Below are 27,971 nucleotides of genomic sequence, written 5' to 3'. Positions count from 1 at the left end.
TTCAGCGCTTCTGGAATTGATGGTAACATTTCTGGAACTCATCTTCTGTAATATCCTCCAAGACCATCGTCACAGTTTTTTGGACATATTGTGTTGTTTGAAAATGGTGTTCCTTGACCGCCGTTTTGACTCTTGCAAATAGAATAAAGTCGCACAGAGCGATATCTGGTGAATAATGTGGCTGTGGTAATACTGAAATTTGTTTTGAGGTTAAAAATTGCTGTACTGACAGAGCAGTATGGGATGGCGCATTATCGTGATGCAGAATCCAATTATTAGCAATGTTGGCACGGACACGAAGAACTCTTTTACGAAGTCGTTCTAAAATTTCTTTGTGGTAATATTGGTTAACTGTTCGTCCAGGATGCACCCACTCTTTATGAACAATCCCCTTGGAATCAAAGAAGTACACAAGCATGCATTTCACTTTTGACTTTGACATGCGAGCTTTTTTTGTTCACTTTTGAGCACCATTCCGAACTTTGGTGTTTTGTCTCTGGACCGTACTGAAAAAACCAACTTTCATCACCAGTGATAACACGGCTCAACAATTCTGGATTGATTTGCGTTTGCTCTAACAGATCGGCTGCCACATTTTTCCGTGTTTCTCGCTGTTATGGTGTGAGATTTCTGGGGACCATTTTTGCACAAATCTTTCTCATACCAAGATCTTCAGTTATTATTAGACGAACCATTTCTCGATTGATGTTCAGTTCTTCTGCAATCATTTTCACAGATAATCTTCGATCAGATCGTACGAGTTCACGCACCCTGGCCAAGTTGACATTGGTCCGTGAGTTTGATGGTCGTCCACTGCGGTCTTCATCTTCAACAGTCGGTCTGCCTTCACTAAACATTTTATGCCAACGAAAAACTTGAGCTCTTGACATAACCTCCTCTCCAAAAGCCTTCTGAAGCTTACGGTAAATTGTCGTCCCTTTTTCGCCCAATTTAACGCAAAAAGAAATGGCATACCGTTGCGCAATATTATGTGGTTCCATTTTCATTACGAGAGACACAAACACGTGTTAATACAGCAAGAAACTCACGACTGAGCGGTTGCATCGATGTGCTGCTTGGACTAAAAGCACCTTATACACCAAGGTCAAAGATATTGTGCCTACGCAAGCCTTGCAAAGAAAATCAGTCTCTTACTTTATTGTCGCACTTCGTAGACGGTCAAAGCAGGCGTCCCGGCTGCGAATGTAACAGTATGTGTCTGATGACACACGTAAAATGGCGATGGAGCAATGAAGCAATATCAAGTTTTGTTGAGTTATTGTAAAATTTTATAAACTTTCTATACAATTTTTAAAACTTTTAAAATTTTTATATATATTGTTTCCGCACCTGAAGTTTTTTTTTTTTTTTTTTTTTTTTTTTTTTTTTTTTTTTTTTTTTCTGCGAAGTGATGACCAGTTTCGGTAGCTTAACTACCATCTTCCGACCAAATGCCAAATGCACTCACCGTATACAAAGGCCACTGCATTGTCCACAATATTCTTATTTTAAATTAGCGTTAATTAGTTAAGCTACCGAAATTGGTCATCGCTTCATAAAAAAGTATTTGATGCTAAATGCGTTTGAGACAATATACAGAAAAATTCCGAAAGTTTTAAAAAGTTTTATAGCGAGTCTTTAATTTTTTTATAATTTTAGAATAATTGATTATCTGATTACGATCGCTTTTTCCTATTATGACATGGTCAGATATATTCATCATTTTTTGTGTGAAGTTGGGCACATCAGCCAGTGAATTCGTCGAATTCGAGCCGAATACCGAAAGGCAAGGTCGTGGTCGTTCGCTCTGCCAGAACAACGCCCCAGCCCACAAAGCGAAGGTCGTGCGCGAATGTTCGGCCAGCAAACGGATCACAGTCCTGGGTCACCGCCCCAGGCGACTTCCGATTGTTATCCAAATTGAATTTGGCAGTAAAAGGACACCGTTACTACGCAGTTAAGGACATTCAACAGAACTGTACACCAGTACCACAAGCAAATCCAAAAAAGGACTATTGTGACTGTCACAAAACATTTTTAAAATGATTTCAGCTGTGTACTCACACAGTGGCACACTATTTTGTGAACATTATTCTTGACTTTTATTTTTCACAGACACAGTCCTAATGGAACTGGGATACACTGAAAAGGGAAAAGCTGTAATTTCACTCAACACACGTCAGGGCGATACTTCATGGTAAACGCCAGTGGCTGTCTCCCATGGGAACATAATGGCAAGCGACACTAAAATGGCTGGTTGTAAGAGGGACTTCTGCACGTATTCAGAGATTACAGCCACTTTTGACGACTTGCAAGAAAACTCAAATGATCTCAGTGATACTCGTATCTCTGACCAGGATCCTGAGCACATTCCCCATGACTCAGAGCTACATAAATTTGTAAATCCGTTGTATCTAGTATGTTTCACGAACGTAATGGTAAGTGTATGTCCATACCATTACGTTTCTGAAATGCGTGAAATATGAGGTTATCACTGAATAGCTACTGTTGAAGGCTTGATGGTGTGTATATGCATAATTCTTCATTTATATTCTTGCAACGAGTTTAAGCTGGTAGGGGTACATCGCCGCTCTTATGTCGAGAGCATTAATAATACACTCAAACACAGTTTCTAAAAAAATAAAATTGAAAGCCTCTAAAAGTTTTTACAGTTATTAAAACATGCTTTAATAAGCTGAAGATTTTAAATGACTTTTTTCCTTTAAAAAAAAAAAATACATCAAGCCCTCGATTACTCGCATGTGGATTGCCCGGTTTGCGGATTCTCCGAGCACAGTTCACCGATTTCAGCAAAGATAAAGAAACAAAGTCTGAAGTATTTTGTTATAACGAACATTTTTGTTTAGAATACGAATTTTTGGTTCTATCGACGTGCATGACGAAAACATCCGCAAGTGGTTAAATAGCGATGCCTATGAAGAGACTTTTGAGCAGTTAAGTGACGCGGATATCCACACATTTCATATATATATATATATATATATATATATATATATATATATATATATATGTATATATATATATGTGAGTGTGTGTGTGTGTGTGTGTGTTTTCCACATTCGCTCCTAAACCACTGGACCGATTTCAATCAGACTTGGTACGCAGATCTCTTACTGTCAGGCAACAATCGTTTTGGAGGTAAGAACCAGCCACCTATCATAGTTTAGGAGACATGATGTAATTAACAATGAGATGCGTGAAAAACTGCCGCATCATATATGACGTTTAAATGTATTACTTCTGTGCTACCAACTGTATTCGCAATAAATTTCGCAGTCAGTATCCCCATATGTCGCTAGGTGCACCTACATCTACACCTATATCTACGTGGCTACTCTGCAATTCACACTTAAGTACTTGGCAGAAGGTTCACTGAATCACATTCAGACTATCTCTCTATCAGCGCATACTCCGCTGCAAAGTGAAAATCTCATTCTGGTATCTCTCTATCGTTCCACTTGCAAACAGCCCGCGGAAAAAATCTTTCCGTGCAAGCTCTGACTTCTCTTATTTTATTGTGATAGTCATGTCTTCCTTTGTAGGCTGGTGCCAAAAAAATATTTTCAAATTCGTCTGAGAAAGTTGATGATTGAAATTTCGTGAAAAGATCTCACTGCGACGAAAAAACGCCTTAATTTTAATGATTGCTACCCCATGAACCATGGACTTTGCCGCTGGTGGGGAGGCTTGCGTGCCTCAGCGATACAGATGGCCGTACCGTAGGTGCAACCACAACGGAGGGGTATCTGTTGAGAGGCCAGACAAACATGTGGTTCCTGAAGAGGGGCAGCAGCCTTTTCAGTAGTTGCAGGGGCAACAGTCTGGATGATTGACTGATCTGGCCTTGTAACATTAACCAAAACGGCCTTGCTGTGCTGGTACTGCGAACGGCTGAAAGCAAGGGGAAACTACAGCCGTAATTTTTCCCGAGGACATGCAGCTCTACTGTATGATTAAATGATGATGGCGTCCTCTTGGGTAAAATATTCCGGAGGTAAAATAGTCCCCCATTCGGATCTCTGGGCGGGGACTACTCAGGAGGACGTCGTTATCAGGAGAAAGAAAACTGGCGTTCTACGGATCGGAGCGTGGAATGTCAGATCCCTTAATCGGGCAGGTAGGTTAGAAAATTTAAAAAGGGAAATGGATAGGTTAAAGTTAGATATAGTGGGAATTAGTGAAGTTCGGTGGCAGGAGGAACAAGACTTTTGGTCAGGTGATTACAGGGTTATAAATACAAAATCAAATAGGGGTAATGCAGGAGTAGGTTTAATAATGAATAAAAAAATAGGAGTGCGGGTTAGCTACTACAAACAGCATAGTGAACGCATTATTGTGGCCAAGATAGACACAAAGCCCATGCCTACTACAGTAGTACAAGTTTATATGCCAACTACCTCTGCAGATTATGAAGAAATAGATGAAATGTATGACGAGATAAAAGAAATTATTCGGGTAGTGAAAGGAGACGAAAATTTAATAGTCATGGGTGACTGGAATTCGTCAGTAGGAAAAGGGAGAGAAGGAAACATAGTAGGTGAATATGGATTGGGGGGAAGGAATGAAAGAGGAAGCCGCCTTGTAGAATTTTGCACAGAGCATAACTTAATCATAGCCAACACTTGGTTCAAGAATCATAAAAGAAGGTTGTATACCTGGAAGAATCCTGGAGATACTAGTAGGTATCAGATAGATTATATAATGGTAAGACAGAGATTTAGGAACCAGGTTTTAAATTGTAAGACATTTCCTGGGGCAGATGTGGATTCTGACCACAATCTATTGGTTATGAACTGCAGATTGAAACTGAAGAAACTGCAAAAAGGTGGGAATTTAAGGAGATGGGACCTGGATAAACTGAAAGAACCAGAGGTTGTAGAGAGTTTCAGGGAGAGCATAAGGGAACAATTGACAGGAATGGGGGAAAGAAATACAGTAGAAGAAGAATGGGTAGCTCTGAGGGATGAAGTAGTGAAGGCAGCAGAGGATCAAGTAGGTAAAAAGACAAGGGCTAATAGAAATCCTTGGGTAACAGAAGAAATAGTGAATTTAGTTGATGAAAGGAGAAAATATAAAAATGCAGTAAGTGAAGCAGGCAAAAAGGAATACAAACGTCTCAAAAATGATATCGGCAGGAAGTGCAAAATGGCTAAGCAGGGATGGCTAGAGGACAAATGTAAGGATGTAGAGGCTTGTCTCACTAGGGGTAAGATAGATACTGCCTACAGGAAAATTAAAGAGACCTTTGCAGAGAAGAGAACCACTTGTATGAATATCAAGAGGTCAGATGGCAACCCAGTTCTAAGCAAAGAAGGGAAGGCAGAAAGGTGGAAGGAGTATATAGAGGGTTTATACAAGGGCGATGTACTTGAGGACAATATTATGGAAATGGAAGAGGATGTAGATGAAGACGAAATGGGAGATAAGATACTGCGTGAAGAGTTTGACAGAGCACTGAAAGACCTGAGTCGAAACAAGGCCCCGGTAGTAGACAACATTCCATTTGAACTACTGACGGCCTCGGGAGAGCCAGTCATGACACAACTCTACCATTTGGTGAGCACGATGTATGAGACAGGCGAAATACCCTCAGACTTCAAGAAGAATATAATAATTCCAATCCCAAAGAAAGCAGGTGTTGACAGATGTGAAAATTACCGAACTATCAGTTTAATAAGTCACAGCTGCAAAATACTAACGCGAATTCTTTACAGACGAATGGAAAAACTGGTAGAAGCCGACCTCGGGGAAGATCAGTTTGGATTCCGTAGAAATGTTGGAACACGTGAGGCAATACTGACCTTACGACTTATTTTAGAAGAAAGATTAAGAAAAGGCAAACCTACGTTTCTAGCATTTGTAGACTTACAGAAAGCTTTTGACAATGTTAACTGGAATACTCTCTTTCAAATTCTGAAGGTGGCAGGGGTAAAATACAGGGAGCGAAAGGCTATTTACAATTTGTACAGAAACCAGATGGCAGTTATAAGAGTCGAGGGGCATGAAAAGGAAGCAGTGGTTGGGAAAGGAGTAAGACAGGGTTGTAGCCTCTCCCCGATGTTATTCAATCTGTATATTGAGCAAGCAGTAAAGGAAACAAAAGAAAAATTCGGAGTAGGTATTAAAATTCATGGAGAAGAAGTAAAAACTTTGAGGTTCGCCGATGACATTGTAATTCTGTCAGAGACAGCAAAGGACTTGGAAGAGCAGTTGAACGGAATGGACAGTGTCTTGAAAGGAGGATATAAGATGAACATCAACAAAAGCAAAACGAGGATAATGGAATGTAGTCAAATTAAGTCGGGTGATGCTGAGGGAATTAGATTAGGAAATGAGACACTTAAAGTAGTAAAGGAGTTTTGCTATTTAGGGAGTAAAATAACCGATGATGGTCGAAGTAGAGAGGATATAAAATGTAGACTGGCAATGGCAAGGAAAGCGTTTCTCAAGAAGAGGAAATTGTTAACATCGAGTATAGATTTAAGTGTCAGGAAGTCGTTTCTGAAAGTATTTGTATGGAGTGTAGCCATGTATGGAAGTGAAACATGGACGATAACTAGTTTGGACAAGAAGAGAATAGAAGCTTTCGAAATGTGGTGCTACAGAAGAATGCTGAAGATAAGGTGGGTAGATCACGTAACTAATGAGGAGGTATTGAATAGGATTGGGGAGAAGAGAAGTTTGTGGCACAACTTGACTAGAAGAAGGGATCGGTTGGTAGGACATGTTCTGAGGCATCGGGGCAGTGTGGAGGGTAAAAATCGTAGAGGGAGACCAAGAGATGAATACACTAAGCAGATTCAGAAGGATGTAGGTTGCAGTAGATACTGGGAGATGAAGAAGCTTGCACAAGATAGAGTAGCATGGAGAGCTGCATCAAACCAGTCTCAGGACTGAAGACCACAACAACAACACCCCAGCGCGCGTATCATATCCGTGATGCTGTCTTCTCTGTTTCACGGTGTTACAGAACTAACTACCTTTGTTTGTTTTCGATGTCCTCCGTCAGTATTATCTGATAAGGATTCCTCAGAGAGCAAGAGGTAGCGTGGTGTGGGCAGTCTCTTCAGTAGATCTGTTGCATCTCCTAATGTGTTCTGCCATTAAAATGCAGTCCCTGATTCGCCTTCCACACAACATTTTCTTCGTGATCCTTCCAAGAATTCGATTAGAGCAGTTTGCTTGTAACCAGTATCTTGCGTAGACGTCATTTTGATGGTTAACTAGGGTTCTGCGACCTGTGGGGTTTGTTCGAAACTTCGCACAGGTGCAGAAGAAACGTCAATTCTGAAACACCTAAAAAGGACATTTTCCCAGATACGAAGGTTGTCAAGAAAGCAAGTTCCGACTGGTCGCGAAATGGAAACCACACTGAAAATCAAAAATGTTTTATTTGCAACAGTTAGCTATACTTTCCAGCCAGCATGGAGAGCCGCCGCTCCGACTTAGCCATTCGTCATAGTGCTGCAGCAACTTACCAATACCCTCGTCATAGAAGGCAGCCGCGTGTGCTTTTCGACAATTCTCCACACAGGTCTGCAGCTCATTTATGTCATCAGGGATGAAAATCAGAGGGAGCCACGTCCGGGTAGTACGGTTAATGATCAAACATTGCCCATGGAGAACGCTGCAGGAGCGTCTTCATTGTCCGCCGCAGTGTGCGATCGAGAATTGTCATGAAGAAGAAACAGCATCACAGTTACGTTATGTGTGGTTGCTTGAAGTCAGGCAAAATATCTTGGCAGGTACCCACACGTGGCGGGAGACACTATTTTCTAGGCATCTTAACGTGTTCACTGTGCGCTCAGGACTGCAAAGTGCAGCGTGACGCTGTCGACGGGCATACTAGAGACACCGCCCAACACGTCCGTGCAAAGTTTCATCGCATTTTCACTGTGGTTTCCATTGCGCGATACATCGCAACTCACCTTCTGAACACTCCTCGTATATCAACGGCTGTAAAATAAAATAAATTTGGGCATTATTATTGAGCGACCCTCAACAGTTCATCGTCAGGTGAATATATGTGCTTTTTTATGCACAGCTTTTCAGTAACTTGTAGCGCCGTCTTCCAATGGCCACGACTAGAAAATCACTCTGTGACCATTGAAAGACAGGGCCACAAGTTAATTCGAAAGTCGTAGATGACTTCATAAAGTAAGTTACACGTTATTATGATAGGCCACGTAGCTTTTACTGACCTCTGCAACTCTACAAAAGTTTATCATGGTACCACACATAGTTCAGAAGATTATTATTATTATTATTATTATTATTTTTTTTTGGTCATCAGTCTACTGACTGGTTTGATGCGGCCCGCCACGAATTCCTTTCCTGTGCTAAGCTCTTCATCTCAGAGTAGCACTTGCAACCTACGTCCTCAATTATTTGCTTGACGTACTCCAATCTCTGTCTCCCTCTAGAGTTTTTGCCCTCTACAACTCCCTCTAGTACCATGGAAGTCATTCCCTCATGTCTTAGCAGATGTCCTCTCATCCTGTCCCTTCTCCTTATCAGTGTTTTCCACATATTCCTTTCCTCTCCGATTCTGCGTAGAAGCTCCTCATTCCTTACCTTATCAGTCCACCTAATTTTCGTCTATAGCACCACATCTCAAATGCTTCGATTCTCTTCTGTTCCGGTTTTCCCAAAGTACATACAATGCTGTACTCCAGACGTACATCCTCAGAAATTTCTTCCTCAAATTAAGGCCGGCATTTGATATTAGTAGACTTCTCTTGGCCAGAAATGCCTTTTTTGCCATAGCGAGTCTGCTTTTGATGTCCTCCTTGCTCCGTCCGTCATTGGTTATTTTACTGCCTAGGTAGCAGAATTCCTTAACTTCATTGACTTCGTGACCATCAATCCTGATGTTAAGTTTCTCACTGTTCTCATTTCTACTACTTCTCATTACCTTCGTCTTTCTGCGATTTACTCTCAAACCATACTGTGTACTCATTAGACTGTTCATTCCGTTCAGAAGATCATTTAATTCTTCTTCACTTTCACTCAGGACAGCAATGTCATCAGCGAATCGTATCATTGATATCCTTTCACCTTGTATTTTAATTCCACTCCTGAACCTTTCTTTTATTTCCATCATTGCTTCCTCGATGTACAGATTGAAGAGTAGGGGCGAAAGGCTACAGCCTTGTCTTACACCCTTCTTAATACGAGCACTTCGTTCTTGATCGTCCACTCTTATTATTCCCTCTTGGTTGTTGTACATATTGTATATGACCCGTCTCTCCCTATAGCTTACCCCTACTTTTTTCAGAATCTCGAACAGCTTGCACCATTTTATATTGTCGAACGCTTTTTCCAGGTCGACAAATCCTATGAAAGAGTCTTGATTTTTCTTTAGCCTTGCTGCCATTATTAGCCGTAACGTCAGAATTGCCTCTCTCGTCCCTTTACTTTTCCTAAAGCCAAACTGATCGTCACCTAGCGCATTCTCAATTTTCTTTTCCATTCTTCTGTGTATTATTCTTGTAAGCAGCTTCGATGCGTGAGCTGTTAAGCTGATTGTGCGATAATTCTCGCACTTGTCAGCTCTTGCCGTCTTCGGAATTGTGTGGATGATGCTTTTCCGAAAGTCAGATGGTATATCGCCAGACTCATATATTCTACACACCAACGTGAATAGTCGTTTTGTTGCCACTTCCCCCAATGATTTTAGAAATTCTGATGAATGTTATCTATCCCTTCTGCCTTATTTGACCGTAAGTCCTCCAAAGCTCTTTTAAATTCCGATTCTAACACTGGATCACCTATCTCTTCTAAATCGACTCCTGTTTTTTCTTCTATCACATCAGACAAATCTTCACCCTCATAGAGGCTTTCAATGTATTCTTTCCACCTATCTGCTCTCTCCTCTGCATTTAACAGTGGAATTACCCTTGCACTCTTAATGTTACCACCGTTGCTTTTAATGTCACCAAAGGTTGTTTTGACTTTCCTGTATGCTGAGTCTGTCCTTCCGACAATCATATCTTTTTCGATGTCTTCACATTTTTCCTGCAGCCACTTCGTCTTAGCTTCCCTGCACTTCCTATTTATTTCATTCCTCAGCGACTTGTATTTCTGTATTCCTGATTTTCCCGGAACATGTTTGTACTTCCTCCTTTCATCAATCAACTGAAGTATTCTTCTGTTACCCATGGTTTCTTCGCAGCTACCTTCTTTGTACCTATGTTTTCCTTCCCAACTTCTGTGATGGCCCTTTTTAGGGATGTCCATTCCTCTTCAACTGTACTGCCTACTGCGCTGTTCCTTATTGCTGTATCTATAGCGTTAGAGAACTTCAAACGTATCTCGTCATTCCTTAGTACTTCCGTATCCCACTTCTTTGCGTATTGATTCTTCCTGACTAATGTCTTGAACTTCAGCCTACTCTTCATCACTACTATATTGTGATCTGAGTCTATATCTGCTCCTGGGTACGCCTTACAATCCAGTATCTGATTTCGGAATCTCTGTCTGACCATGATGTAATCTAATTGAAATCTTCCCGTATCTCCCGGCCTTTTCCAAGTATACCTCCTCCTCTTGTGATTCTTGAACAGGGTATTCGCTATTACTAGCTGAAACTTGTTACAGAACTCAATTAGTCTTTCTCCTCTTTCATTCCTTGTGCCAAGCCCATATTCTCCTGTAACCTTTTCTCCTACTCCTTCCACTACAACTGCATTCCAGTCGCCCATGACCATTAGATTTTCGTCCCCCTTTACATACTGCATTACCCGTTCAATATCCTCATACACTTTCTCTATCTGTTCATCTTCATCTTGCGACGTCGGTATGTATACCTGAACTATCGTTGTCGGTGTTGGTCTGCTGTCGATTCTGATTAGAACAACCCGGTCACTGAACTGTTCACAGTAACACACCCTCTGCCCTACCTTCCTATTCATAACGAATCCTACACCTGTTATACCATTTTCTGCTGCTGTTGATATTACCCGATACTCATCTGACCAGAAATCCTTGTCTTCCTTCCACTTCACTTCACTTCACTGACCCCTACTATATCTAGATTGAGCCTTTGCATTTCCCTTTTCAGATTTTCTAGTTTCCCTACCACGTTCAAGCTTCTGACATTCCACGCCCCGACTCGTAGAACGTTATCCTTTCGTTGATTATTCAATCTTTTTCTCATGGTAACCTCCCCCTTGGCAGTCCCCAGAAGATATTACGTCATAAACACGGGAACACGTGAAAAAATGTCACATCATACATTAAGTTTTAATTCATTTATTCTTTTCTACTAAGACACACCTAAAGCTAAGTCAACGTTTAGAAATCCCTGACATCTGGCAGTGGTTTTGACAGCTTTCAACTGCGAAAACAGTTGTCCTATAGAGCAATGAAGATTCGTTGCCATAGAGACGTTTACAAAATCGCATTGCAGACACGTGAAGCACCTGCGCCCAGCGTACCGACACTGTCATGAATTACGTTTCTTAATCGGAATGTTGTACTTATAAATCTGCAAATTATGCATATTTCTAGGTAAGACCGTTCCAAAATTTCAAATGTGTTTACACGCGCACATGAAAACGAAATTCTTTCGATATCTCATTACAAATGCAGTTGATTTTTTGTTTTCGTTTCCAGTAGGAAATTGGCAAAGTGAAATGTCATGTTTTTCAAGTAGCAGTGAATATTTCTGTAGAGTAAGAGAGGGAATACAAATCCAGGGGTGTATAGGAACCTGTTATCACGCACTCCGAGGCACTGAAATTCATTGATATGTTATTAGACTATGCAGGTCAAAGGATCAATTGAACTTTTCTGTTTCACTAGTTGCCATGGAATAGTGACGTAAGGATGTTGTATCAAATGCGAAATGTAGCTTGTTTTGTAAATACAGGAAACAGTAGTTTCCGGTAAAAATTTGTTTGTTAAGATTATCCGCGTTTTTAGGTTCGTATTATGTTGGCCAATCAGGAGCTTGCTGTACAGTCAATTGACAACAGTCTTTGTAAAAACGAAGCGCTTCGCTTTATTGAAATTACAGAACATAAGCATATGGGAAGAGTTGTTGGACGAAGAGTATTTTAAAAACGATGTGGGATTGAAGATTGGGTGGAGGTCCCCGAACCAAGCTTTTGGAAAGTGGCGGAGGAAGGAGTGTGTGTGTGTGGGGGGGGGGGGGGGGTTATGGGGAGGAGAGGAGTGTTCTGTGAAAGTTGGAAGGATGGGTAGATCACGGGGGGTTTCATGGTCAGGTAGTGGGAAATGGGTAGTCGTCCGGATAGATGGTGGAGAATATCCAATTGTAAGACTGATTGGGCGTGATTGTGCAGGCGTGGGGGACAAGAAAACTTATCGTGCAGTATCACGTGGCCCTTTTCTCATCGGTGAAAGTAGGCTGATTTCGGACAGCCATGTAAGGTTTACTATCGTTACAAGCCTTAGGTATTTAACAGTATTGCATCCCAAGTACGGTGCTCCTTGTAGTAGTAATTATTATTATTCGGAAAAATGAGAGTGAGGTCTGTACGTGGTCCTTCTAGCGGCTTGCCATTATCTTTTATGCTATATATTTACCTGTGAGTATTATAATGGGTGATCCGTAACTGTCGACTGTAAAGCTCGACTCTATACTAAAAAATAAACTAAAAGTGTCAGTATAACTTACTGCCGGAAACGCTTTTCCGTGCGATAATACGGCAATGAACATTTAGCATAAATTGCATTTTCAGTCAACACAATTACCATTTTTGGGACGAAGAAAATCACACGCCATCTTGGAGATCCATTCCCAGCATCAGTTCTCCGTCTACGTTTGGTCAGGAATCGTTATTGACAGCCTACTCGATCTGTTTGAGCTACTGGGACGACAAAGAGATGTCAATTACTTGCATTTTCTTCTGACCATCCTCCCTGATCTACTGGAGAATGTTCCGCTTACAGCGCGACAGAAGGTGTGACTGCTTCATAATGAACTCCTTTACATTATCAGCGCGCTGTGGCCCGCTATTTGAATCAACATTATCCCGGGAGGTGGACTGGACGTAACGCACCTATTGTGTTGTCAGCACGGTCCCCCGATCTCATCACTTCTGGCTGTGGGCCACATGAAAGAGCTTGTGTATTGCTAGCTGCATAACACGAGATCTGTGGAATGCAATAGTGACTGCTGACAATACGACCTGCGGTACCCTATAGATTTTCCGATGCGTGCGATAGCGATCGTGTACAAAGGCAGAACTATATTGTGAAAGGAATGATTGACGCTTTGAATACCTCCTGTATACGCCTTGACCGTCCTTTAAATGTGAATGTAATCTCTCAGTATAAATAATAATACATATCTTCATAACTACCTCCTTGTCTCGGTTGATCCGTTGTGGACGCGGGATAGCGGCTGGTGAAATATTTGACCACAACCGTGCAATTTGAGAAGCTATTTTATTTTCATTACTAGTTCCGGCAATTTAATATGCCAATATTATGCCCCTTATGCGCGTCATGTATAGACATTCGAACTTATCGATATTGGCATATTGGAGCTATCGGTACGTGGACATCGTGAATTTGTATTTCAAGCGATTTTTTCGAAGACTTGACAGTTGCTAGTTGTTATCAAGTCTTCGAAGGGAGTACTTGAAATACGAGTTCACAACATCCAGATACTGATAGCTCCATTATGTCAATATCAATACGTTCGAATATCTATACGTGAAGTATATATGGGGCTTCGAGATGGCATACTGAACTGCCGAAACTGGTTGTGAAAATAAAATAAAATAACTTCTCAAACAGCACGGCTATTTGGCGATTTTCCTTGTTAAAAACCTCCTTCTCTTTATGAGCATACCCAGCAATATGTTGTAATGACACTTTTACAAAATGGTTCAAATGGCTCTGAGCACTATGGTCATCAGTCCCCTAGAACTTAGAACTACTTAAACCTAACTAACCTAAGGACATCACACACATCCATGCCCGAGGCAGGATTCGAACCTGCGACCGTAGCGGTCGCGCGGTTCCAGACTGAAGCATCTAGAACCGCTCGGCCACAGAGGCCGGCAATGACACTTTTAATTTTTGTTTAGTGCAGATTAGTTAACTTTTGTGTCAACAGGTAACGAATCATCCTGTTTCTCTTATAATCAATAGTGTGGCAGCCCTGGAAGAAGGAGCTGGGGCTTCTTACAGCAGCCAGCGTGCTACTAGCCGATGCCAGTCTTTCGCTCCCCGCATTCTCCACAAAAGACCACCTTAGGCTGTGTGGTTAGCGATAACACCTTAGCTGCGGTTGGCATCCAGGTGACATTGTTAGAGAGGAGTAGTTGGACTGTGTATTTAAAATGAAATAAGGAATGGTTTTTTCCATTGCACAAATGGATTTAGATAGCTGATATTTGTGCCTGTAACTAGTAAATAACCTTATCAGAAGTATCCGGTCACCTATTAGTGCACATTATCGTCTCCCTATTATCAAATATATAAAAATTATATATTACGTATATTAATAATATGTATATAAGAACACATGCATATTCCTGTACAATGTTGTGACAAAATTTGAAAGCATTTCGTCAAAAACTCTCGGAATTTGCAATTAGGTACATTTACAGTTTCTATATAAGAACAAAAGTAGATGTTCGTTTCTTCAACATCTCATCTCCGAAAGTTCTTCACGGGTTGCTTTGAAATTTTCACGGAACATTGAATTCGAATACTTACGCATTTTTATGTACCTACTCGAATGCCATCTGGTATATATGTAAAATACGTATGTAATAAAAGAGGAAACGTTACAAAAATATAGATGTTGGTTTGTTCAAATTCGTTAATCTCTGAAAGTTGTCGACTGATAGCTCTGAAATTTTCAAACTATGTTGGGTTCTAATACGTGCGTGTTTTAGGTAACTAATTCTAATTGTTACCGAAAATATCAAAAAGTACGTTTCCGATATGCTTCAAATTTTTACACGTTAGTACAATAAATATTTAGTCACATATAGACATATACTTTCAAGTATATAAATGTATATCTGTATACAATATACAATAGTTAAACGTTGGTAGGTAACCCTGGAAAGCTGTATTTACAGCTTATTGGTTTATGATTAGAAATTATTACTACAGAATTTGAATTTGGAATAACAATAAACACAGGGGTGGGAGGAAATGGACATGGAAAATTGGAGGAAGGATATGGACAACGAGAGGGAGCAGGAGGAGATGGAGTGAGGGGGAAGGAAGAGAAGATGGACAGAGGAGGCGGGGAAGAGGTCATGGACTGAGGGAGGGAGGGACAGAGAGAGGGGGCCGAAGGAGAGAGAGGGGGGAGGAGAAGAAGAAGGACAGACAGAGTGGGAGGAGGTGGTGGACGGAGAGAGGGGAAAGGATCAGCAGACCGACGAAGAAAGGTGGAGGGGGAGATGCAGAGAGACAGGGGAGGGAAGGAGATTAGGATGTATATGCAGTTCCCATACATATTTGGATTGTGTGCTTTCTCTTTTTTTTTGCATTTAAGCAAAAAGAGCTGCATCAAAGTGTGGCCAGGTACAGCTAGTTGCTAATACTGAAATAAAGTGTTTTGTAAAACAATAAACTGGTAGCCAAGATCGCAGGAATTCTTTTTATTCCATGATAACCGCTTTCGGCGAAACTAAAGCCGCCATCATCGGATCTAGGTAGGACAGAAAACACTATAGAAGTGGGCATGAATTCCATTTAGATGACAGTGGGTCATTTACATCAGGCTGCCACGTAGTTGTACTTCCATTATTAAGTGGTTTTGTTAAGACCAAAAACCATAGGCTCATACGCAATGTGTATTTTATCTGTATGTTTTTTTAATATAAGACCAGACGGATATGCATTTGTGTTACCCTGCAGTGTTCTTAAATTTGTATATGACTTTTAGTAGGTTTTATATATGACCAGACAGATGTGAATTTGTGGAACTCGGCAGTCCCAGAAAATTTGCATTTCTTTTCGGTATGTTTTATATGTAACCAGGCAGATGTGCTTCTGATATGACTGGAAAAATCTGCACGCATATGGAAGGTGTGTTTTATTGGTATTTTTATATATGACCAAACGGGTATAGACTGTGTAAGCCTGTAATCTTCTTAAAATTTGTATACACTCCCGGTAGATTTTATATATCACCAGACGGATGTGTTGTGTATAACCCTGCAGATCCCATAAAATATCTATGTATGATCGTATCTTGTTATGTATAGAACCAGATATTTTTGTAATTCCGCAGTTCTCATGAAATTTGCATTTGCTTTTCGATATGTCGTATACGTGACCAGGAAGATGTGCAATTGAGTAGGTCTACAGCTTTCATAAGTTATGTATATGTTTACGTGATACAGTAATCTCTAGAATTATGTACAAGCCCTAATGACGTAGTGTTACCACACACACAGAGCCTGTTATGACGCGAGCTGTGACATTCATTGGCGCCCCTTCTGCTAGCGCCATCTCGCGACGGGGCCTGTAGTGTAAGAACAGAGCCAGAGTTGCGGTAGTACCTAGCTTGCGCTTGTATGTGATGGAGACACTTAACATTTATAATGTCATCTCTCTTGGACGCCTGTGTGCTACTTATAACAATTTTGTAAGACCTGCATCCGCAGTTCGTGGTCGTACGGTAGCGTTCTCGCTTCCCGCGCCCGGGTTCCCGGGTTCGATTCCTGGCGGGGACAGGGATTTTCTCTGCCTCGTGATGACTGGGTGCTGTGTGCTGTCCTTAGGTTAGTTAGGTTTAAGTAGTTCTAGGGGACTGATGACCATAGATGTTAAGTCCCATAGTGCTCAGAGCCATTTGAACCATTTTTTTGTAAGACCTGCGTGTTGTAGGCAATTATTAATATCATAATTGTTTGCCTTGATGTTGTAACCTGTATGTGTCCTAAGGTATGTAAGTAAATTTATATGTATACATGATACATGTTATATAAGTGGAATCCAAGCCCACATTTACACCTCCCGCCGCCTTGATCCCCCTCAGCACCTGGTTGCTCCTCTCCTCTCCCATCCCCGCCCCCTGCGACGGCTTCACGTGTCCCCCCTACCCTCCATCTCTACACCCTTCATCTCCTTTCCCAAGGTGGGTTCCATCAACTCCCCCTCCCAGATGATGCCCTCTCTCCCTCCATCTATCTCTCCTGTCAACTCTGATCCCCACACCGACCCCTCCTTTCCTCCGTCCTTTCCCTGGGCTCCCTCTCCCCCCCCCCCTTCCATCCTGTTTTCTCCCCACCAAACCTCTCCCTTCCTCCCTTCTCTCCCCCCCCCCCCCCGAGTCCTTTTGTACTCCCCTCCTCTGCGTTCCCCACTTCCTGTCGCGTCTGCCCAGCACACCCACCCCTTTTATGGGTCCTCATCCTCCATCGGCTCCTTTCCCGCCTTCCCCCACTTCGCTTTTCCTCTCATTCCCCCCTTTTTTATCTTTCCATCGTCTGTCCGGTTTCCCCCCACCTGCTCTCGGCTATGGTATGTCACATTTGCCAACTCTTTAGTGCAGTGTTTCAGTGACTGTTCAGTGTTGTTCGTCTTTCTCATGTTGCGAACAGAAACCGTGCTGTCGATAGGGTTGAATTTTATATCTTTTTCGAACAGAAACCAGACTGTCGCCGTGATTTTTAATTGTCTGTCTATTGTTTTACCTGTGTGCTTCGTATGTATTTTATCATCCCTCTGTTCTTTGTTTTAAGTTCCACGATTTTTTTTCGCCATGTTACTCTTTAAGTCTCCGATTTTATCGCCTGTTTTTATTATTTATCCTCTTCATCTTTTTAACAAAGTCTGTAGGCTGAAGAGCGGCATACTAAGCTGCTGCCTTCCCGCCCCCTTTGGGGGGAATTGAAATTCAACAAAGAAAAAAAAGCCCACATTTATAGTGTTTTCTGTTCTCCATAGACCCGATGATGGTGGCTTTAGTTTCGGTAATCATGGAGTAAAAAGTATTCCTGCGATCTTGGCTACCAGTTTATTGTTTTACAAGCATCTAGATCGCTCCCACATGAGCACAATGTGCTCCCTACAATGAAGTGTTTACTTCGAAATTTAAGTATAGGCAATGCAGGGAAATGATTCCTTGTTTTAGTCTATCGTGGACACTTTCTTAATTGGTTTGTATATGAGATACGACGGTTATGAATGGTGAGTTAGTGTTATCCTGATGCAGGAAAGTTGCATTCGCTCGTAGCGAGGGGTGGTGTGACTTAGGCGGAGGGACTGACCTCGTTGTGGCGGATGTCGGCGTCGGGGCGCTCGGCGAAGTCTCCGTCGGCGTCGGTGCCCTGCGGCATGAGGCGCGGCGGCGGCAGCCTGGGGTAGCCGCCGTGGCGCGAGACGGCGGGCCCGGGCACCAGGCGCGCGCGCAGCGCCGCCTCGTAGGAGGGCGGGTGGCGGTGGCGCGTCGCGGGCAGCACGGCCAGCCCGTAGCCGTGGCCGCGCGGCCGCTGGTAGCCCGGCGCCGCCCGCCCCGGCACGTACACCGGCCACAGCCCGCCGTACAGGTGCGCCGGCGGCGGGGGCGGCGGCGGCGGCAGCACGCGCACCGCGCCGCTGCCGTACATCCCCACGTGGCCTCCTGCACAGAACAACCACCTGCTAAGGAACGTGTCCACTTCGTGTCGGTTGGCATCTGCCGTGTCAAACCCCTTCCGTACAAACCATTTTCTTGTACCAATCCACCACTCGTGGCAAGCGAGTCTACACAACACCACCTAGACTACAGGCCTGCGCGCACACTTGTGACGTCACATACTGATGGTCTGTATCGTAACGATCCTGTTAAGCACTCTTCAGCTATACGAACTTTACGAGTTTTAGAGCTGAGACCGCATAGAGAAACTCGTGCTTTCCTCTTCTACATGTCCTTGTAATGAAAGTATGGAAATTTATATCAGTGCGTTAAGTAACTGAACAAAACTGCCCTACGTTATTTCAAGATGTAAAATTATTCTGACGATTTGCCTTAAATACGCGTTTCTAGGCTTGAATACAAACCGTAATTTTACCTCAGGAGCTACGCTTTCATGCAGTAAAAACTCGGCTATATCCAACAACAAGCAGACGTTTTCGCTTTTAAATAAAGCAGCTGGAGCTCCTACAGAATTTAAGAATTTGTTTCCTTGGTTATTTTCGTAAATTTTCCTCTCTACTTCAAAATTTCCTGATCTCACACGAAACTCAATTCATTTGGCGAAATGGAACACCTCCTGGCATAATGTTTAATAAATCAAAACACTCGAATAAATATTTTATTTCCCTGTTTCTCCAGAACTTTAGAACCTTAAACATGAAAAGATTGTTTCTCCTATATCCTTGATTGAATTTCGTGTCACAGAGTGCTGTTAATTTAATCATAATGCACTTACCTCGAAATTCTGCGTGCTATACTGCTTAATCTGTCGAACACTGAATTCATTAAAGCAATTTTCTAAGATAGTTTACTCAAACTGAAATTATTTCCGAATAGCTGTATATGTAAAACTGAACAAAATCATTATGTAGCTCTTCCAAATAAAATTACTTATAAACTCAATAATCTGGTAGGAATGATAAGGAATTCTAAACATTTTCGAGTGACACTAATTAATATAACTATTCTGCGTGACAATAGTTGCAAATATGGAGACATTTCACAGCCAGTTTCGTATTAACCTCGCAGCAATGGTCCAGAATTAAGAAACAAATGATGCTGGTACATGATACATAACTGCTTTTAGAAACAATTGGCAAATGTGGTGCAGTGGAAACAAATAACACGCTACAAATTTTTTGTCATTTACTTGCCCTTGAATGATCCGTAGACACAAATTACTGTCTGGGAATAGCTGCAATCCAGCGATTTCTCAACTTCACACATTTGGGAAATCGAAACATGTGCAGTTTCATGCCTTTTTGGGATTTATAATTTCCCTGGCAAAAGGGAACGCGGCACTTGTATCCCATACTTTGAAGAACTGTAGGCGAATACTGTATGAAATACATATCACTTTCACGTGTCACACACTTTCAACACAACATGCACACCAACAGGACTGCCGACTGAAGATAAGATGGCCAACAGTTTGTGACGTCGCATGCCAATATGGCCGCTGTGCGTAGGCCTTGTATCTAGAAGGCTTTGGTCTACAGCAGTGCCTCTGCTGTATATTACAAGACTGAGCCTCTCCTGCCACGAGTGGTCGTTTTCGTTTACAAGTCAGCGTCAAAACTGCGTGTGTTGCGAGAACTATTTCCTGAGCTGTTAAGCACTTGAACCGTGGTATTAAGGGTACGAGAGGCTATGTTTTTTACTATAAAATCAGTACATTCAGCTCTCCTACCGATCTGTTTTACGTAACCTGCATTACGTCTGTATTAGGGGCCGTATACAGACAGGCGACAACGACGTAATCGATATATGTACCCTCTCAGAGCTTTGAGCGACCGTTAGAAAACCGAACAGTACCGTAAAAAATACAAATATGGACTGCCCATGACTTAAATGATATTTTTGGACCGAGATATCCCTTACTTCAGCCATACTGATCCAGATGCTTCCAATCTTTCTTTGTGTAATTAGCAGTGTAATCATACAGGTTTTGGATGTCTCTAGAAGTTTATTCGATTTGTAGTATTTACAAATAATGTTTCGTAAATGATTCAGAAATGTTGCCTTATAAAGAGTGTTCACCATTCCGAGCAACAAAATTAACAGGAGACATCAAAATGAGAACTGTAGAAGTAATAACATTCTGGAACATAACACAATGAAAACCCACTTAATATATAACACATTGATGTTGATGTGCTAAAGTAGTTTCGTATACAACGTTTGTAAAATTGGCCCAAGACATTTGAGCCGTGGTAAAAATTGCTGTTTTGAAGAGCGCGCCGCAGCGCGTAGTGTGAATCAGTTGCCCTCCGTTTCTGGCGGTGGCTCCGCTGTGGCAATCGCAGCTTTGGTATCTCCCTCAGGTGGGAAAGGGGAAAGGTTGCCTGTTCACGTGCATTTAAGGGGCGCTATGAGCTCGCCAGGGGTCAGTTGGTCAGCTGGGTCAGTGTGGGGCGATCAGTGTCTGTCTGTCGTCTGGAGTGCCAGTATGTCTGTCGTCCGGATCGACCTTTAAGGCCGGTTGCATCGATCGGTTGTCGGTCGCGCACTGAGACACAAGATGACTCGTCCGCCTTGAGCGCCGGCGCATGTGACGTCGCCACGTGGGTCCAGCCAACACCGATTCAAAGGAAGGCCTCGGCGCTTGTTCGTGACGTCACGTCAGCTAGGAACGGCGAACGCCAGGTCTGTTGCAGGGATACTCATAATGGGGGTGTCTCCCTCTCTGACACAGGAAAATGTGAAACTATTGGCGGTAGCTGACCAACACACATTGTTCTGAGAGATTTCTGCAATCAATTAATTGTGCAATTCAGTACACTTCTTAACAAATAGCGTACTCCGGAACTTAAATTTCCACCTGTTTTAAGGATTGACATACAAAAACAACTTCACGGTCCAGCAGCAACAGAATTCGTGCTTCTTTACCTTATTTGTAAATCTGAGGAAGTTACGTTTGTACTGGGTTGCTTTTACAAGAAACTGTGAACATATTGATGCTCTTCTTTAGGTATCTTAGTTGACTAAGGGGTGAGGAGCACTGAACGTTAATCAAATATCTTGCGATTGTTCACGTTGGGGGAGGGGATGGGGGACAGAAGAAGAGGCAAAAGAGAGATACTTGTTTTATCAAATAAAATTTTTTTATCTTATATTCTCCTTTCAGTTGCAAGAGGGGAATATTTATCTTTTCTAATGTGCATGTTTAAAAAAAGTTTAAGCTCAGCAGTATTTTCGATGTATGAAGCTATTTTGTTTCCTGTTTAGAATTCCTTTCGTTGAAGACGACTGTAATCTAATGACTGGCAACAGATGGACATTTACACATGTAAATTAGTTCACATTTCCAGTGAAGATGTCAAACGAAAATAAAAACAAATAAGTAAAAGGAACGAGTTAATTGTAAGGGGGTTGGGGTAAGTTACGATAACAGAATGAATCAAGTAAATATAGTTACTTGAATGTAAAATTTCCGAAGCTTGCAATGTGGCAAAGCATCTTCTCATATTGATCTACGTTTGTTTCGACAGGATTCAGTAATGCAGAACTATGATCTTCATTTGTAGCTTTACGATAGTAAGAAAATCTTTCATCTAAATAAAACTGCAGAATCCAAAACAATAATGAGCAAAACAAAATTCATAATTGATGTTCTTGACAAAGATTGTAGTAAGTTTTTCACATTCCTCAGAACTAAAAGAATAGGAAACGTATTGTTCATACGTTTTAAAGATCTACATTTATCTGATGAAGAAAATAGATTTTTACAAATACGCCAAACTATATTTAGACGTCAGCGAACAGTGCATTATTATTTCAACCTTTGTGTTTTGTTTTCTTTCTAAATGCCATAAAACAACAGAAAAAAATTTCTCTTTAAATAACTTCTTATTTATACATTGTGCAAGATTTATCTGTCTAGGTATTACAGAACGTAAATACCGTTTTTTTCCTTCAGACATTTCATCTGTTTTGTGGGAGAATACTAGTAGGAAAGATACTGGGCTCTAGTGCAATCTTTGCAGTGCGTCACTAGAACAAAGTAAAAGAATGTTAAGAGGACTCATAAGTACAAATCCGTTACTGTAATAGTAGTGTTCTCTGTGGTAATCGGCTAACTTCCAGTGTCAGCAGACGACGCTAAGTTCCCCGTGTTTGTGCAGACTGTAGCATTCTCAGGATTCAGAACTCTACACTCGGCACAGCCACAGTCACGTATGTATCCCACAGGCGACGTGGTTGGCGGCTGATTTACATGCAAACCCTTGATGCACACTCACGAGTAGTCGATTCTGATCAGAAAGTCTCTCGTCTAAAACAGGCTTAAGGTCCCAAATTACAAGGGTGTCATGATAAATACTAACTGCAGGAAGCCACCACAGAGTTCCCCTCTCCAAGATGACAGCCTAAGTTTGCATCTGTATCTAAACACATAATCCGAAGCTATAGTATGGTGCATAGCGCAGGATACCTTGTACTACTGCTGATCAATCCATTTCTTGCTCCACTCGCAAACGATGCAAGGGGAAAAGGACTTTTTATACGCTTCGATACGAGCCCTGATTTCTCTTGTCTTCGCTGTCCTTACGCTAGAACTATGTACTAAACAGTAGAATCGTTCTTCAGTGTGTGGCAAGTTGTGGTTCTCTAAACTTTCTCAATAGGGTTCCACGAATAGATCTTCTTGTTTCTAGAGATTCCCTTTTGAGTCCAGGGAATATTTCCGTAATACTTGCGTCTTGATCGAACCTATCAGTAACAAATCTAACAGCACTCCTCTGAATTGCTTCGGTGTCTTCCTGTAATGCTACCTCATGGGCATCCCAAGCACTCGAGCAGTACTCAAGAATGGGTCACACTAATGTTCTGTACGCTGTCTCCTTTATAGATGAGCTACAATTTCCTAGAATCACCCAAAGCAATAAAATCGACCATTGGCCTTCCCTGCAACAGACCGTACGTGCTCATACTATTCCTAGTCGCCGTACGAAATTTAATCGACATAACAGTGTCAAGCAGCAAACCGCTAATACTGTATTCGAACATTATAGGATTGTTTTTCCTACTCATCTTCATTTACTTACATTTTTCAACATCCCTTTCGTCAGTGCCTTCGGGATTCCGTAGCGTCGCACCAAATCCCACATGTGGCCGCAGCCAAAAGTCACACATTGTGTACAGTGGACTCTTTTTATCGAACGAGCCATTGTTCACTAACACGCAAAAAAAAAAAAAAATGTAGCGAAAACTCCGTCCACAATTCCTGGCTGATCCGTCAGTACCGACCAACTACCGTGTCATCCACAGCCACTGGCGTCATTGGGTGTGGTATGGAGGGGCTGTTTCCAGTTTTCGTGATCTGGAGCCACTACTAACTGGCCTAGTAGCTTCTCAATTGGCCTCACTAGGCTGAGAGCACCTCGCTCCCGTCTTCCCACCAAGGAAAAATGTTTGTTATTACCGGAAACCGAACCCGTGTCCTCCGGATAGCAGTCAGCCGCACTGACCACTCAGCTTTGCAGGCGAACTAAAACAAGAAAGTATTTAAGATGAATTCGTCGCCCACACACTCGAACGCATTTTCGAATGCATTGTAGCTTTCCTGCACCGGAAAAATAACCTCGTTGATCACGAATGATCACTAACACCAGACGTTCATAATAATAACCAGTTTAAAACACAGACTTCGCCTCAGGTGGCCCACGACCTGCCATTACAACCCAAAAATGGCTGCCGGCCGACTCCTCTATTTCGCGAGCTCCACACTGCTATAAAGTGTAGCCCTTTCAGCCAATCTGAAACGTGATCAGAATTTAGGCATTTTCATTGGCCATTTCCTGCTGCTGCCTATGGTCTCCGGTAACATTCTTCTCCCTGACAGTTCTTTTACAAGTTTATCTGCAATAATTGCCAGGAAGCACAGACCATCGTGGGAAACCACAAACCTGTAAGGCAGCAAAGTAGTCTCCAGCTACAATCCATTTTTGAGGATTAGGAAAAGACCAGCCCTACAACTCCAGATTCAACAAAGCGTCCTTCCCCCAGAACCTGATCCAGTCGTAGACAATAGCCGATGGGAGGGTTAACATACACAATTTTTCCAATAAATAGAAATGCTGTCCACGTCATTCTGTATACTAATACAATCACTCAACAATGACACTTTCCCCCACACTACAGCCTCATCAACAAAACTGCTGCTCACACTCTCTCTCAGATCATGCATGTATACAAGGTGAATCACCTAAAACTTGCACCGTAAATATTACGGAAGTGGAAGGTGCCATTGATCTGTGGTTTTCACTGAATGAATTGGTAGTCAGGGGATCGTATTGTCAGCCAATCAACGTATTCAAACTGGCTCTGAGCACTATGGGACTTAACTTCCGAGGTCATCAGTCCCCTAGAACTTAGAACTACTTAAACCTAACTAACTTAAGGACATCACACACATCCATGCCCGAGGCAGAATTTGAACCTGCGACCATAGCGGCCGCGCGGTTCCAGACTGTAGCGCCTAGAACCGCTCGGCCACTCCGGCCGGCAATCAACGTATTGTAATAATATTTAGAATGTGTGTGTTTTGTGCAAACATACACTTTTTAAGTGGAACAGTGCCTACTGACAAAAAACTAAAGGTGGGATAAATAAGAATGTCAGTGATGTTTCTTGCAGATTTCTAGTGCGAGTCCTTTTCGAGATATCGTAGTTTGAAAAGTTTCCACTTCAAAGCTTGTACAATACGCGTAGTAGAATACACTAAAGAACAACACAAGCGCATACACTAGTTATGTCAGGGTTAGACAACCGACGACCGACAGCAGCGGTACACGTTTCCCGTCTGGTATGGAACGGTTGCTGCACACGTGCTAGCATTTCAGTGGGGATATTCGAGCAGGCTGCAGTAATACGACGTTACATATCGACGGGTGTATATCCTTGACGGGTATATCCTTGTAGACAGCGTCTTTCAGCTTTCCCCACAAAAAAATAAAAGTCTACAGGCGTCAAATCCGAGGAACGGGCTGGTCGAGGTACAGGTCGTCTGCGCCCAATCCAACAATTTGGAAACAGTTCTTGAAGACATGCTGTTGTACTTCGTGCACTGTGGGATGGACAGCCATCATGTTGGTACCACAGGTTCCTTCTAGTTTGCAGAGAAACGTCTTCTAGCATCCGTGGAAGATGGTCTGTTAGGAGACTGCGATACTTGTGCGCGTTCAATGTCCCGTCTATGATAAAAGAGCCGTTGAACTGATGGTTCACATCCCGCCCCACAGGTTTACACCCCAGGGACGCTGAATTCCATGTGACGATGGCAACGGAGCTTGTCAAAAGACCAATAGTGCATGTTTCGGTGGTTTACCTGGCCATGGTTGGTAAATGTGGCTTCATCATGAAACTACATACATAATACATCCGGAGCCCCAGTCCTAATGTCCACTTACAGAAGTTAACACTATTCTCACAATCGTTTCCAAGCAGCTCTTGATAGAGAGATGTGATAGAGATGGAACCAATGTCGATGGAGAATGCATAGAACACTTGATGACTCATGTCGCTTCGTCGTGCGATAGCGAGGGAGCTAACTTGTGGATCAACTGCAACAGCAGCAAGAACATTAATTTCTCCAACTCTGTCGTCACTTGTTTCCTTCTGTTACGTTGTCTGTGTGTTACACTACCACTTTCACGTAACTGGTTGAAGATGTTGATGAATAATTGCCGAGATGGTTGACGTCTACTGGAATATTTTGCCGCATACACCGTACAACAGCGAACTGCATTCTTTCCACACTCTCCATACACCATGAGCATCTCGGCTTCTTCTGCATCAGTAAATTCCGTTGTCCACTCACGGCCTGCTGCCTTGACTGTCACAGTGACTAGCAAGTCGCAGCGCACTCAAGGAACACAAAAGTACACGGTAAGCAAACACAACATCGTCCGTAGCAACTACGCCGGTTGAATGGCACAAACAAGTGTCGGTGTGGAAACTTTGCACAATACGATGTCTTGTAAAGGACTCGTACTAGAATACTGCAACAGACACCACTGACAGTATCATTTACCCCACTTTTAATTTTTTAATGTCAATAGGCATTGTTCCATCTAAAAAAGTATATATTTGCACAAAACAGACACGTTCTAAGTATTATTAATAGTTTTATTGGCTAATAGTGTGAGCCCTTGACTACCAATCCATTCTGTGAAAACCGCGCATCAGTACCCCTTTCCATATCCCCAATTTCTGCGGTACAAGTTTTAGGTGATTCACCCAGTATACTGCAGGAAACAAGAGCAGGTCGATCACACGTCGAGACGGATCTACACTCTTGCTCATAAATTAAGGATAATTGCAGAATGTGGTGCCACACAATGTGGCATTACACAAAACTGGCGCTAATAGCATAGGCACATAGGGAACACACAAAATACAGATCTGTAAGTCCACGATATTGGTGATACGTTGAGAAAACCGTTCCGAAACACATGTGCTACAAAAAGCCACTGTTTCCTGCGCATGTACCCCGACATCAATATGGGATATGATCACCATGCACACGTCCACAGGCCGCACAACGGGTTGGCATACTCTGGATCAGGTGGTCGAGCAACTGTTGGGTATAGCCTACCATTCTTACACCAGTGCCTGTCGGAGCTCCTGAAGTGTCCTAGGGGTATGAAATACGTGCAGCGATACGTCGACCGAGAGCATTCCAGACGTGCCCGATGTGGTTTAGGTCTGGTGAACAGGCAGGCCACTCCATTCGGCTGATATCTTCTGTTTCAAGGGACTCCTCCACGATGGTAGTTCGGTGGGGCCGTGCGTCATCATCCATCAGGAGGAAGATGGGACCCTCTGCACCCCTGAAAAGGCGGACATACTGGTGTACAATGACGTCCCGATACACCTGACCTGTTACAGTTCCTCTGTTGGAGATATGCAGGGGTGTACATGCACCAATCATAATCCCACCCCACACCATCAAACCACGACCTCCATACAGGTCTCTTTCAAGAACGTTATGTGGTTGGTATCTAGTTCCTGGTTCACGTCAGATGAAAACCCGGCGAGAATCACTGTTCAGACTATACCTGAAGTCGTCCGTGAACATAACCTGGGACCACTGTTCCAATTACCATGTACTGTGTTCTTGAAACCAGGCTTTACGGGCTCTCCTGTGATCACGCGTCAGTGGAATGCACCTTGCAGGTCTCCAGGCAATAAACCATGTCTGTTCAGTCGTCTGTACACTGTGTGTCTGGAGACAACTGTTCCAGTGGCTGCGGTAAGGTCCCGAGCAAGGCTACCTGCAGTACTCCGTGGTCGTCTGCGGGTACTGGTGGTGAGGTATCGGTCT

The 27,971-nt window shown here is 42.6% G+C and overlaps 1 protein-coding gene across 1 annotated transcript in view; it reads right to left on the bottom strand.

Annotated features, from left to right (window-relative positions):
* Positions 1-18,578, bottom strand: part of LOC126176416 (low-density lipoprotein receptor-related protein 4) — a 646,448-nt gene extending 627,870 nt beyond the window's left edge. The window contains exon 1 of the mRNA XM_049923573.1: positions 18,240-18,578. Within this exon, the coding sequence (XP_049779530.1) occupies positions 18,240-18,578 (339 nt within the window). The remainder of the gene's footprint in view (positions 1-18,239) is intronic.
* Positions 18,579-27,971: the final 9,393 nt, after the last annotated feature.

Source organism: Schistocerca cancellata, chromosome 3 (genome assembly GCF_023864275.1).
Source record: "Schistocerca cancellata isolate TAMUIC-IGC-003103 chromosome 3, iqSchCanc2.1, whole genome shotgun sequence".
Classification (NCBI taxonomy): Eukaryota; Metazoa; Arthropoda; class Insecta; order Orthoptera; family Acrididae; genus Schistocerca; species Schistocerca cancellata.
This window is presented reverse-complemented; position numbering and strand designations above follow the sequence as displayed.